The 14,216-nt window shown below is 33.3% G+C and overlaps 1 protein-coding gene across 1 annotated transcript; it reads right to left on the reverse strand.

The window, feature by feature from the left end:
* Positions 1 to 725: 725 nt before the first annotated feature.
* LOC132544179 (uncharacterized) lies at positions 726 to 9,886 on the reverse strand. Its single transcript, XM_060207747.1, has 14 exons — positions 9,754 to 9,886; positions 8,940 to 9,109; positions 7,853 to 7,958; positions 7,237 to 7,337; positions 6,876 to 7,037; positions 6,681 to 6,774; positions 5,861 to 5,924; positions 5,413 to 5,519; positions 4,894 to 5,141; positions 4,105 to 4,162; positions 3,638 to 3,852; positions 2,185 to 2,275; positions 1,713 to 1,830; positions 726 to 915 (listed from the first exon to the last, which is right to left on the reverse strand). The coding sequence occupies exons 1-14, from the start codon at positions 9,884 to 9,886 to the stop codon at positions 726 to 728; spliced, it is 1,857 nt and encodes a 618-aa protein (XP_060063730.1).
* Positions 9,887 to 14,216: the final 4,330 nt, after the last annotated feature.

A 14,216-nucleotide genomic window follows, 5' to 3' on the forward strand; every position in this document is an offset into this window, starting at 1 on the left:
ATCAACTAAAAATTACATAAAATAACCATCTCTATGAATAAACGAAACCAATAGACAATATGACATGTTATATTTGCTCGACTCTTTTGTTGTTATCCAGTTGTTTTTTTTTTGTTTTTGTTTTTTTTTAAGGATATTTTCTTTCAATTAGTCCCTTCTGTTGGTCCAGGTAAACAAATATTTCTAGTATATAGCAAATTACAAACAATCACAAAACAAACACAATACACTTAAAACAAAACACGTAAACATTTCTTTTCATTAAGCAGCAGCATACTGTGTTACATAAAATGACCTTTAAATTGTGAACTATCTAGACACCCAATATCAACAATTTAACGGCATTGATTGTGAACTACCCAGACACCCAATATCAACAATTTAAAGGCATTGATTGTTAACTTCCCAGACACTCAATATCAACAATTTAAAGGCGTTGATTGCAAACTACCCATACACCCAATATCAACAATTTAAAGGCATTGATTGTGAACTACCCAGACACCCAATATCAACAATTTAAAGGCATTGATTGTTAACTTCCCATACACCCAATATCAACAATTTAAAGGCATTGATTGTGAACTACCCAGACACCAAATATAAAAAAAAATTAAAGGCGTTGATTGCAAACTACCCAGACACTCAATATAAACAATTTAAAGGCAGTGATTATGAACTACCCAGACACATATTATCAGTAGTCAACTGTGATATAATTTTCGTCATACCCGTTTTAATTTCAATGAGTAATAGCCAAGAATATAAAACAACGATGTGACAATTACTATTGTCATAATATAACAATATATAGGGAGCTCCACACCAATCCCCATTAATACATCACGTGACGTCAGTACATCGGTCGTGTTATTTCCGCACTGAGAATAGAAATCTGGACTTGTTTGGTTACACCTGGATAGAAAGGATAAAACAAATGTATATAATAAACAAGCAAATGATAAAGAGTTATGTAAACAATGAAAAAGTATAAAATAATTTCATTTGGTGTTCTATTTAATGTTTTGACGCAAACATGATATCAAAGTCTTATCATCACGGAATCGACGTTACAAATAGAAAGGTAGATTCATTTCTTATAGTTCATTGTAAGCAGGGACAACAATCGAAAGTTACAATGCTTTGATGTATCTTAAAAAGTTTCCATAGTTATCTAAATATTATCTAAATATAACTTAAAATGAACTAAAATCATATAATGAGTTATGGATAACACATAACACTAATGCATTTTCTTCAGATTACCTCGATGGATTATGAAATATTGACACATAGCAGAATTAAAACAATTATTACTATAATGTATATAAATCTTATGTAGTATTTACTTAGTAAAAATCTTGCTACTTGTCAGAATTCAAAAACACATATAAACATTCTTTTCAGGGATAATCACAGAGGCTACGTAAACGTACAAATTGTCATGGTCAAAATCTTCGCGATTTCCACTTAAAACGAACTATATTTCAACGACGTATATTTTCGTCTGGACGTTAAAGGACATATAATACATACATGTCTCATTATTTTTCGGATTATATTTCCAGGACAAAGCTATGTACCGTGAAAAAAAGCGAAAATATCATCCCCGCGAAAATAATTGTGTCTACGTTATACATCGTTGCTCTGATTAATGCTCAACACAGTTGTTACCAAAAGATATTATAAGCTTTAAAATGTATATTTCTTACCAAACGTCATCCATATCCTTTAGTATATAAGTCATTATGGCAGAGTAAGGGTAGTGAACCAGTGTGATGTACTTCACCCACTTTAGCCAGTCAGGCGGATTGATATTAAGAAATCCTCCTATAACATTGATGATTAAAAATAAACTGAACACCTTTATCATATAATCTTTCTTTTTTCTTAACACAAACATCTATAAAATTCTAAATGATATTTCAATGAAAAATCGAAACAAGCCTAGCTCAAAAATACGTTTGTCATGAACATAAACCTTTGATTTTTTTATATCAATATACTTGAATTGCTTTTAAGGGTGCTATCTTTATTATGTTATAACTTGGATTATCAGTTAGGGAAATAACTTCATGACTTCATTGAAAGAATAAAACTTTTTGCGTTTTGTTTTGAAAATTGATTCTAATATGAATAAAATCGTTAATTACAATGTTTATTGTAAAATATTTTAATATATACCTAGTAATAGCCCGCCTAATATGATAACATTTCCCGCCATCATGCTCAGTTTGACGTTCTTGATCAGAACGCCAAGGTTATGCGCCAAACTCTAAATAAAAAAGCAGTGATATACATATATATTTTGATATATAGGATGTTATTAATGTAGCTTTTACATATTTTGAAAATGTTTTTCGTTCCGATGTCTTCTTTTATCATGCTGTTTTTAAAATAAAATCATATTACGCGATGTCCATATCTACTAGCTAGATGTATGACACAGTCCGTCCGTAACCAGTAAAGTCACGTGACTGCCATGATAAACTACATTAATACTTGACCGCTAAACTTGTCCAGCGCACTCCACTATCTATATTTTTTTCGAGATGATAAACTTGACACACGAACTTGGCATACATTCGAATGGCTGAAAGACGTACATTCTTCTGAATTCTTATTCTTTTTTGTCCATATGATGCAGAAAAGCCAATACAGAGGTAGTTCTGTTCAATTTAACAGGTTTTAGAAAAATAATATAGAGTAATTTACATTATCTTAAATCCAACACGAAAGCGGAAATTTTGTGTTTCGTTTTCAACCATGCAGGACGATGGATGCGCTACAGCAATTTATGAAGAATGTGTTTATTGTTGGAACTCCTCAATGATATAACGTTGAACGGTTTTAGTTATTTCTAGATGCCGTAATAGTTTCGTGTTGTAGAAATATACCGTCCTTATCAATGTCGTGAAGACAGATCACGGCTATGACCGAAGAGAAAGCTGACGTTTTCAGTGAAAACAGCCGTATTTCATGCAAATTCACATTTATGAATGTTATCTGTTGACGAAACTTAACATTATCTAACCAATATCATCATCATAAAGGAAACAACCACAAAAAGTAAAGGCAACATATCAACAAGCGCAGATATTCCACTGATGCTGTAAACATTGTGACGTCATCGTAATGTAAAACAGTCAACAATATATCTTTTATATGAATACTCCAACTAGTAACCAAATGAAACGAAACGCAAAGCACTGAGTATCGCAAATGTTGAACATTCGAACTTGGATAACAAACTGTTTCTTTACAAAAATGAATTAACAATTGCTTGATATGAACAACAGATAGATATTATTTAGTTAAAAGTTATATATACGCTTTTGTTGTATAAACATATTTCTATTGATAGATTTCTATCAATGCTGTACATGGTTTTACTTTCGTTGATTATACCATACTTTCGAGGTTTGACCCAACATATACTTAACATGCAGATTTGTGTTAATACTGTACTCTGGCTGCCAACAATATCACATGACTAATCAGGATTAGAACTAATCAATTTGATTTCGTTCCATAAACTTAAGATATTACAATATTGATATACATTTTGCCAAGAACAAAACTTCATTTCGTTGTTATTTTTTTTTCATTTCAATAGTTTTTTTCGTCAAATTCTCACCTGCATCATTAGACAGTTAAGCGTTCCAATCCCCAGGTATACGAAGTAGCCGTCCACCCCTCCCAAACCAGCCAACCAGTACACAGCAGTGTTAAACACAAAAGGTACTGAAAGCAGGAGAGGCATCTCACTGGTGATTTTAGCGAGGTAGTAAGCTGACAATCGGTACGCCCCGGCAGCCCGGTCCTTACTGACAACAGCACGCTCACCAGTAACTGTCAAAAACCATTCTATATATGCTACTACTAGAATTCCACGAACGGTGGATACAGTAATTAAATGTTCCTTGTTTCTCAAATATCTTATAAATGTTTTCAATAAAATGATCCAGTTCGCACGGAAAACTAGAGATATTTATTTTCGCATTGCAGAAAAAATAAAATATTAACATTTCATGTTGGAAATATAATTTTTCTTAACAATTAAGCATTTGCATAAATGCATTTTATCGATCGTGAAATACTCACATCCTAAAAGCGTTGTAATGAGCATTTGAAAGGACCAATAAATCAACGAAATAGTCACCTACAAGACAAAAAAGTGAGTTTCTTCATTGTGCACATCTTACATATCTTTAAACCTTACTCTTCCACGCCTCTATAAACCTCCTTTAACATTTCGATAACGTTTCTCACTATTTCACACCTCTATAAAGTTTCTTAAACTTTCCAAACCATACAAACTTTCTCCAACAAACTTTTTCCATCTCTAAGCATACTATGATTTTCATCTCTATAAATGTTCTTACTTCTTTACACATCTATTAACATTCTTACACTTTTGATATCGCTATAAACATTCTAAGGTTTTCGCACCTCTATAAACTTTCTTACAGTTCTACAGTTCTATAATCTTTCGTACACTTTCATATCTCCATGAACTTTCTTACACTTTCATACCTCTTTAACTTTCTGGCATTTTTACGCCTCTTTAATCCTTCTTAAACATTTACATCTCTGTAACCATTCTTACGAATTCAAATCACTATAAACTTTCTTGCACTTGCACATCTCTATAACCTTTCATACACTTTACATCTCTATTATCTCTCTTACAATTTCATATCTTTATAAACTTTCTTACTTTTTCACACCTCCATACACTTTCTTATTCTTCTCATCTTTATAAACGTTCTTAAGCTTTTACATTTCTATAAACTTTAATGCGACGCACAATTGTATAACGACATCAGTAAGCTATGATATGAAGATATTAACCAGCTTGATTATCGAAATTCGTGTTTATTACAGTCATACCAAACCCATTCGATCTCGGACGGTGTTGATCGAATCATCGATTTGAAAGAATAAAATGCTGGCAAAGGATGCTATGAAAGCAGCTTGTAGGAGGTCAAACTTTTCGAATATTCTTCCTTTCGATTGCTTGTATGACCTCCAGTTGAGCATTTTAAACTGAGTCCAAATTGAAGTGCTCCACCGTCGGGTTGTCTCCCCTTCACCAATGATACTTTTCTCCACCACAATGTCCTCAGATAATGGTTTAACTTAATGTTAAAAAAAGAGAGAGAAAAACAACATTACCAAATACTGTGTTATTTACGAAAAACAGTGCATCAACAAAACCCTGACCATCTTTGGTAAAGGAACGAAACAATGTGATAATTGATGTGACCAGGTCAAAATCAGCAATCAACAAAACTGGGACGTGATATATAAGATTAGCATTAAGTGGTAGCGGCCATTAGTTGAATATATACGTATGTAGTGACCTCATCTTGAAATTACTTCATAACAGACACACAAAAAGACTCTAACCTAACACGAGTTCCACATCTTCATGCCTGCGATCTTTCGTAATTTTTTTGACATTAGATCCGTTTATCTTGTAAGGCGAACATGAGCTTTCTTCCTTCCCGAGCAGACTGTAAAACACATACCTAAGCGTTGCATTTTTAGCGATCTATTTATTTATATGTTTATTTATCAGAACTAAAAGTGAATACTATTTTTATCTAGCAATGTTAATTTGAAATTCCTTAAACACATCAAATTATTAACTAGATCCCTGCATAAAACAGACACAGAACTCTAACCCATGTGTTTTACAGCAACACAAATATGATGCATTTGTCATAAATGTATATTCTGTATTAATTATCCATTAATATAATAATCAATATGTTAGCATTGCTTGACTTATATTGATGTTGAGTTTGATCATTAGTTTTCGTCGTTTTTAAATCCAATTGTTCGCTCTACTTACATTTGAATTTTACCAGTGTTCTCTTCTTCTAACTTCGAGCTTATATCAGGAGTCAGAATCTCTACTAGAGATAAAAAATCACTCAGTAAAGTTTCTTGATTAAAAGGCAAACCAATACGTGATGTTACATAATGATCCGATTTATGAACTTTCCTGGATTGAGGAATATTTGAAAAAAAAAAGAATAAATAATAAATCTCAAAGACACTGCGATCACTGATGATATTGACCGATTCTCCCTGAAAAGGTTTCCTTATGTGATAAGTTCGATAAAAGTTGGACATGTTAGATCCGAATCAGTATGCCTGTAGTTCTGTTATACTTATTTACGGTGTTCTCGTTTTGTGCACGTGACATTATTTACTTTGATTGGCCAAGTTTTAAACGACGGACTTCGTCGATGAAGCACAAAACGCTTACCCTTCCGAAACATCCGATCTTATCATTATGAGAAGTCTGATAATCGTGTTAGGTTGTTACGTACTATTGGTTGCCATAAAATATCTCGAATCAAATGTTCTAATATCATTTCGTATAACCTAATACCATATATTACAATCTCAGTCTGGAGTGGTTATACGAGTTACCAGGTTTCAGTGTTTTCAAATTGCTGTATTCGATTTTATACAATGTAGGATCAATGACTGTACAAAAGACACACAAGTGAATGAATCCTTTTTACGGTTTAGAGTGAGATACAGTAGAGCCAACCAATGAATTAAACAGCATCATACAGCTGTTTCGTACTTCTAGGACTCGTCAGTGATGCTAAGGACCTAAACATATGGTATAATTGGGATCAGGAAACATAAGTACTTACAAAGAAAGTCAGCTGGATTGTAATGTTGATTACAAGGCATTCCTAGTCTAGCGAAATGTTCTGTAACCTTGCTGGCTAAACCAAAGTATGCCATCTATAATAGAAGGTGAGAAACCACTTTGATAAATTTAACAAAAATAATAGTTTATTGTCAAAATACAGCAAATGTCAGCATCAACTTCAATGAATGTTTACCTTTCCTTCCATAAGCAGTAACAGTGTGGAAAACATGTGGAAAACTTGACTGGAGGGTTGGTGAATGGTAGCCACAATTGTTTTGTTACATTGTGTAGCATAATCCTTCAGCTGTTTCATCAAAGAATGTGCTGTACTGGAGTCTAGACCGGATGTAGGTTCCTTTCGATCATATGAAAGCAAATATTAATAACATGAAAGTAGTCCAACAATTTATATGAACCAACCGTGATTTCTGTGTTTTTGTATTTTGCTTTTGGGTTTATATATGTCTTAATAAGGTCGATTATTTTCCTACACGTCATTATTGGCGTGCAATATATATGCAAGAAGATAGTTGTAATTGAGGTTGAGCACTCACGTCTATAAGAAGAATATCTGGATCTGTAAGAAGCTCACAGCCAATGTTCGCTCTTTTTCTCTCTCCTCCAGAAAGACCACGACTGAAAATATCACCAACAGCTAGAACAAAATGAAACGATATAAGCAATCCAAAAATGTAATCGGAAACACACGCATAAACTTCTACCTGGTTTTACTTTACATAAATATATTTGAATACATACTCATAACGTTTGAAATTGATTAAAATTAATATTATATCCCTTCAGATATTATTGCGAATGTAAGAAAATATCACCATGCCACGTTTTCCAAAACTAGGATGTTGGGATATAATGAAATAGTAGAAATATTTACACGTAAATTCTTAAAACAGTACAATGGGAATGTAATAAGATATTCCGGAAGAGTAAGCATTTTCTGCTTCATCAACGACACCCGCCATTTATATCTGGGTCAATCCAAATAATTGTTTTCGAATGTCTTTAGTGAAATTTTAATTTCGAGAATGTATAGAATTACATGCAAGAGAGTGGGAAATGTCTTTCTACATTTCATCATGTTTATATTTTCAGTAAATACCTTTGCCACATATCACAGATGATAAGTATGTACCTGCTCACTGTTGTACTTACCTGTATGTAGACACTTCCTTAGGCCAAGGGAATCGACAATTCTATAGATCTTTTCAATCTTTTCCTGTTGTGGAACTTGGTCTGGTATCCGTATCATTGCTGTAAACTAGTAGTACTTTATATTTTTAGTTTTGAAATAATTCAACATAGGAACAGTTTTACCTATATTTGTAATATCACATGATCTGTGTATAATGACATAAGTTAAAATAGTCAGATGTCAGATGTGATAACCTGTTTGAATGATAATATATCGTACGTCGTAAAAATAATATTATAACTCATATTTCAGTGTATGAATGCACTTTTTCCTTATTAGAATATATATCGATTATGGGGAATATTGAAAGAATATAACATCATGTATCATATATTACAAGTGACCCTACTCATTGTTCATAAGAGTACAGATGGGATTATCCGAGACGTGACAATATCTAACTGGTCTTATCTCGTACATGTTACTTATCTTTATATATACAGGTAAATTCATCTTCATCTCAAATGTAGATGATGATATATCTGTATATATATGATATAGCTTCTCACACAGGTGGTCTCCTCTCACATATAAGTGATAATTTTAAAACAAATATTAACATACGATATCGTAGTTACATTCACTGTAAAGTCATAATAATATCTGATGCAAGTAACCCTTTCCATATTCAGGATCTTTCACAAACATAAATTAAGGTCATGCTTTCATGTAATACCGTCTTTCATATTAGAGACATTCCATTTAATAGGAATATGTAAATGAATCTATTTCAAATTGAGTAATTGTATAAATAAGCATGTGTATGACCATTAAGGAATATAGCAAGTTAACTAATAACATGCATTTTAAAATCTGCATCATATTATAATCACAAAATAACGAATGTATCAATAATTGAAAAATGAAGTGTTATCATTACATTGCATTTTCCGTTTTTTGCTTTTTTATTTATATATTTTTTTGTTTTTTGTTTTGTTTTTTTTTTTTTTTTTGGTTTTGTTTTTGTTTTTCCCAAAAATATGGTTTGTTCACAAGTATAATCATAAACATTGCTGAAGAAAAATCTTTCAATAATGAGATACTCACATAAAGTGTTTCCCAAAGTGTCAGATTAGATAAAAATATATCATCCTGTAGTACATAACCAAGACGACGCCTCTGTGTTTTGTTAAAGGGTTGTCCATTCAGATTGATTGTTCCAGAGTCAAATGGTATTCTTCCCGCCAAAACATTGAGAAGAGTAGTTTTCCCAGCGCCTGGAAAATAAATACAATAACTTTATTTACCTAATGGATCTTTTTATACGATGGTTAATTATTCTACATAATTTTTGTTGAAATCGATTTATTTATATCCATCCTCTCTCTCTCTCTCTCTCTCCCTCTCTGTCTGTCTGTCTCTCTCTCAACCCCAACCAAACCACCCTCCTCCTCCTCCTCTCTCTCTCTCTCTCTCTCTCTCTCTCTCTCTCTCTCTCTCTCTCTCTCTCTGAAACCAATAAAACCCATGCTTAAAACAAAGCAAGTTAAGTTCGTTAATAAGGAAATCATTATGTGTTAAGCAATTCTTCATTGCTTAATTCCTCGTATGGTTTGCAAATTACATGTGCATTTAAAGATAAGGAGTTTTTAGTAAAATGACTGAATACTTATTTGATATTGCACGATAAGTTATTGATAAAGGGGAAAATTAATTATTTTCTAAATATCATTATAGTCGATATAAAATTGTAAGTACATTATGCACTTCTGGCAAGTATTCCTTTTCTATCCTGGAGGCCACTTGCAATATTGACTGTAATGACACTTAGAAAACATTTTGTTTTGAATATTTTATCTGTGTCTTTATTTATCTATTCATCTACTTAATGTAAAAAATAACATGAGGCTAAAATATTTACCTGTAGGTCCCATAATAGCTAACAGATCGCCACTACATGCCGATCCAGAGACATCCCTCATTAGCACCTTTGCTTTAGTTGACACTACTAAATTTTTAAAATCCAGCCTGGAAGAACTTGAAATTGTCTCCATGTTTATAACTAGACACTAGTACTCTCGTATAGAACACTTCTTCCTGAAATTGAAACAGGCATTTGATATTCAAAACATGACAGTATATAAGGTGAATCATCAGCTAAAAAACACATTAAAACTTTATAGATTTCCGTTTTACCACCAACTCATGAAAACCAAAATCAAGCATTTTCTAGCATTATAATCCAGAAATCTGGAAATGTCATTGTTACTTGAATTCACATGTAAACAATCAAATTGATTAATGGATCGTTAGTTTTCCTTTGTGTTACGTTTTTGTATACATTGTGTGACATTACTTACTTGGATTGACCAAGGTTTACATGTTGGGTGTTGTCGATGAACCAGAAGACGCTTACTCTTCCGGCACACCTGTCTTAGTCTAATTGTATTGTTTCAGGAGTCGCCGTGTAAATCTTTCTTTTGTTCTTATTCCCCCCTTCCTTTATAGAATTTGAGTTTAAATTATGAATATGTTGCCACGTTGGTATTTTCGTTTTGTTTTATGAACAGAAGCTAGATGAATCTGTTTTTGAAATAGGATTTATGCTTAATGCAAAAACACATAGATAATAACTAGCTAACATAACAATACAGCAAGTATATCAAAAGAGGGCTGGAAGGGCAATTTGATTTATTGCAATATTTTGATTTTGACTTTTATTTCAACCAATTTGTATCATCCATCTGGAAAATCATAGGTTTGAAGAATTTGCATACCTATCGTGATTGAGGAGTCAAAGAAGGACAAAATACCTGTATGATACAGTTTAATTCTTTTTTTTTTTTTTTTTCTTGTACTTTGTCTCATTCTTAATGTGTCCCGTGAGCAATTATTGTGTTGCATTCTTCGCTTTCCTTATCTCTTTCATCAAGAACTGACCACAAAACCAATCATATTTTTTAAAAAAATTAAATAGCGCAATCTGCACAGTGTCCCAAAATGTTGTCAACTTGGTTCAGAAAGTTCTAACGAGAAAGGCGTATTATTGCATACTGGATATGAAAAATATCTATAATGATTATTTTCCAAATAACATGAAATAGAAAATGTAAACCATTGTAACCGTTAACTTTGAAAACACATCCTTAAATATATATATATATATATCCGCATTAACTACCATGTCAAAATTAGAATTGCTGTTCAATCCGGAAATTGGACCAAATTTCATTTTAATCACCTGATGTAGAGGAACATTTGTATCAAACTGAATGAGTAAAGTAACATTCGTATAAAACCACCTGATGAAAAAGAACATTCGTATAAGACCATCTTATGTAGACGAACATTCGTATCAAACCGAATGATGTCGAGGAACATTCGTACCAAACCGAATGATGTAGAGGAACATACATATCAAATCACTTGATGTAGAGGAACATTCGTTTCAAATGACCTGATGTAGAGGAACGTTCGTATAAAACCGCCTGATGTAGAGGAACATTCGTATAAAACCGCCTGATGTAGAGGAACATTCGTATCAAACCAACTGTTGTAGAGGAACATTCGTATCAAATCACTTGATGTAGAGGAACATTCTTATCAAATCACCTGATGTAGACGAACGTTCGTATAAAACCTCCTGATGTAGAGGAACATTCGTATAAAACCACCTCATGTAAAGAAACATTCTAATCAAATCACTTGATGTAGAGGAACATTCGTTTCAAATCTCCTGATGAAGAGGAACATTCGTTTCAAATCTCCTGATGTAGAGGACCATTCGTATAAAACCACCTGATGTAGAGAAACATTCGTATAAACCGCCTGGTGTAAAGTAACATTCGTATCAAATCACTTGATGTAGAGGAACATTCGTTTCAGATCTCCTGATGAAGAGGAACCCTGATGTTGAGGAATATTCGTATCAAACCACCTGATTTAGATGATCATTTGTATAAAAACACCTGATGTAGAGGAACATTTGTATAAAACCACCTGATCTATAGGAACATATATTTCAAATCACCTGATGTAGAGGGACATTCGTATCAAACCGCCTGATGTAGATGAACATTCGTATAAACCGCCTGGTGTAAAGTAACATTCGTATCAAATCACTTGATGTAGAGGAACATTCGTTTCAGATCTCCTGATGAAGAGGAACCCTGATGTTGAGGAATATTCGTATCAAACCACCTGATTTAGATGATCATTTGTATAAAAACACCTGATCTATAGGAACATATATTTCAAATCACCTGATGTAGAGGGACATTCGTATCAAACCGCCTGATGTAGATGAACATTCGTATAAAACCGACTGATGTAGAGGAACATTCGTATCAAACAACCTGATGTAGATAAACATTCGTTTCAAACCACCTGATGTAGAGTAACATTCGTATCAAACCACCTGATGTAGAGGAACATTCGTATCAAACAACCTGATGTAGATAAATATTCGTTTCAAACCACCTGATGTAGAGTAACATTCGTATCAAACCACCTGATGTAGAGGAACATGCGTATCAAACAACCTGATGTAGATAAACATTCGTTTCAAACCACCTGATGTAGAGTAACATTCGTATCAAACCACCTGATGTAGAGGAACATTCGTATCAAACCGCCTGATCTAGAGGAACATTCTTATCAAATCACCTGATGTAGAGGAACGTTCGTTTCAAATCACCTGATGTAGAGGAACATTCGTTTCAAACCGAATGATGTAGAGGAACATTCGTATCAAACCACCTGATGGAGAGGAACATTCGTATCAAACCACCTGATGTAGAGCAACATTCTAATCAAACCACCTGATGTAGAGGAACATTCGTTTCAAACAACCTGATGTAGAGGAACATTTGTATCAAACCACCTGATTTGGATGAACATTTGTATAAAACCACCTGATGTAGAGGAACATTCTGATCAAATCACCTGATGTAGAGGGACATGCGTATTGAACCACCTGATTTAGAGAAACATTCGTTTCAAATCACTTGATGTAGAGGAACAATCGTATCAAACCACCTGATGTAGAGGAACATTCGTTTCAAACCACCTGATGTAAAGTAACATTCGTATCAAACCACCTGATGAAAAAGAACATTCGTATAAGAACACCTTATGTAGAGGAACATTCGTATCAAATCGAAAGATGTAGAGGAACATTCGTATCAAACCGAAAGATGTAGAGGAACATACATATCAAATCACTTGATGTAGAGGAACATTCGTATCAAATCACCTGATGTAGAGAAACGTTCGTATAAAACCATTTGATGGAGTAATAAGTTTATAGTATGAAAATCAGAGAAGCTAAAGCTAGATGTTAATTGTCATTTCCATCTTGAATAGCATGATATACCAAGGAAGTTACCGATATTTATACTTACGGTACGTAGATTGCAGTGTGTTTTGATAAACTTATTTACCAAGTAACCGCCAATGCTGTATTCTGATTTCTGGGTAATACACATTCTGCCGTGATGTGGTTTTATTTTTATCCTTATAACACGAATGAGTAACGAGTCGTTTTTTATCAGGCTAAAATTCAATTCAAAATATCAGGGAAAGTACACGATATGTAGACCGTATATATCAGTTTAGGGTAAACTACATTGCGTGCATGGATCACTGACGATTGTAGATGCCTGGGGTGTCATACTTGTACTATACACATAAACAAACATGAGATTAGTCTACTTTTGCTGTTGTAAATACAATTGGTGAAAATAAATTTTTTATCAACAGCTATACAGAATTAGATCTTCCAATGTCTGTTTTAATATATCATCATATAATACGCATATATATTCAGTATTCGCTCAATGCTTAACCTACAAATATTTTCCTTGATCATATAAGGCGTTCTTTATGACCTCTAGTAGTAACTGAGTTCGTTTCAGCTTCAAACACGTAAACAATATCAACCATACCAACATGTTCTGATGAATCAATTAAAAACAAATAACAGATCCCACCGATACAGTTACACGGACATGTAAACTTTATACTTACGACCGTTTGTATGAGTCCACTAGTAACTGTCGCACTGACCTGTCCAATATCCCTCCATTGTAAATCGCCTTTTCTACTAGGTCAATTCAAATAGCACTGAATCATTACATAAGTACACACACACGTCTCGTCTAAACTGGAATCTAAACCTTTGTTGTATTCTTAATCAAAACATGTGTAAGTAACATCGCTGATTGCTAGGTATAACAAAAACCCGCGCGCACTGAACCATGGAACCGGTGTATCTTTAAAATAGGGCCCATACCCGGAACACCAAATCCGCCAAGTTGAAAGGAAGGTGTTTATATAGGGAATCCTTTGAAGCTAAGATTATAGTCTGTCAACTAAGAATGTCAA

This window comes from Ylistrum balloti, unplaced genomic scaffold (assembly GCF_031769215.1).
Source record: "Ylistrum balloti isolate Yb309-2 unplaced genomic scaffold, AGI_CSIRO_Ybal_v1 Utg369782, whole genome shotgun sequence".
In the NCBI taxonomy this organism is placed as follows: Eukaryota; Metazoa; Mollusca; class Bivalvia; order Pectinida; family Pectinidae; genus Ylistrum; species Ylistrum balloti.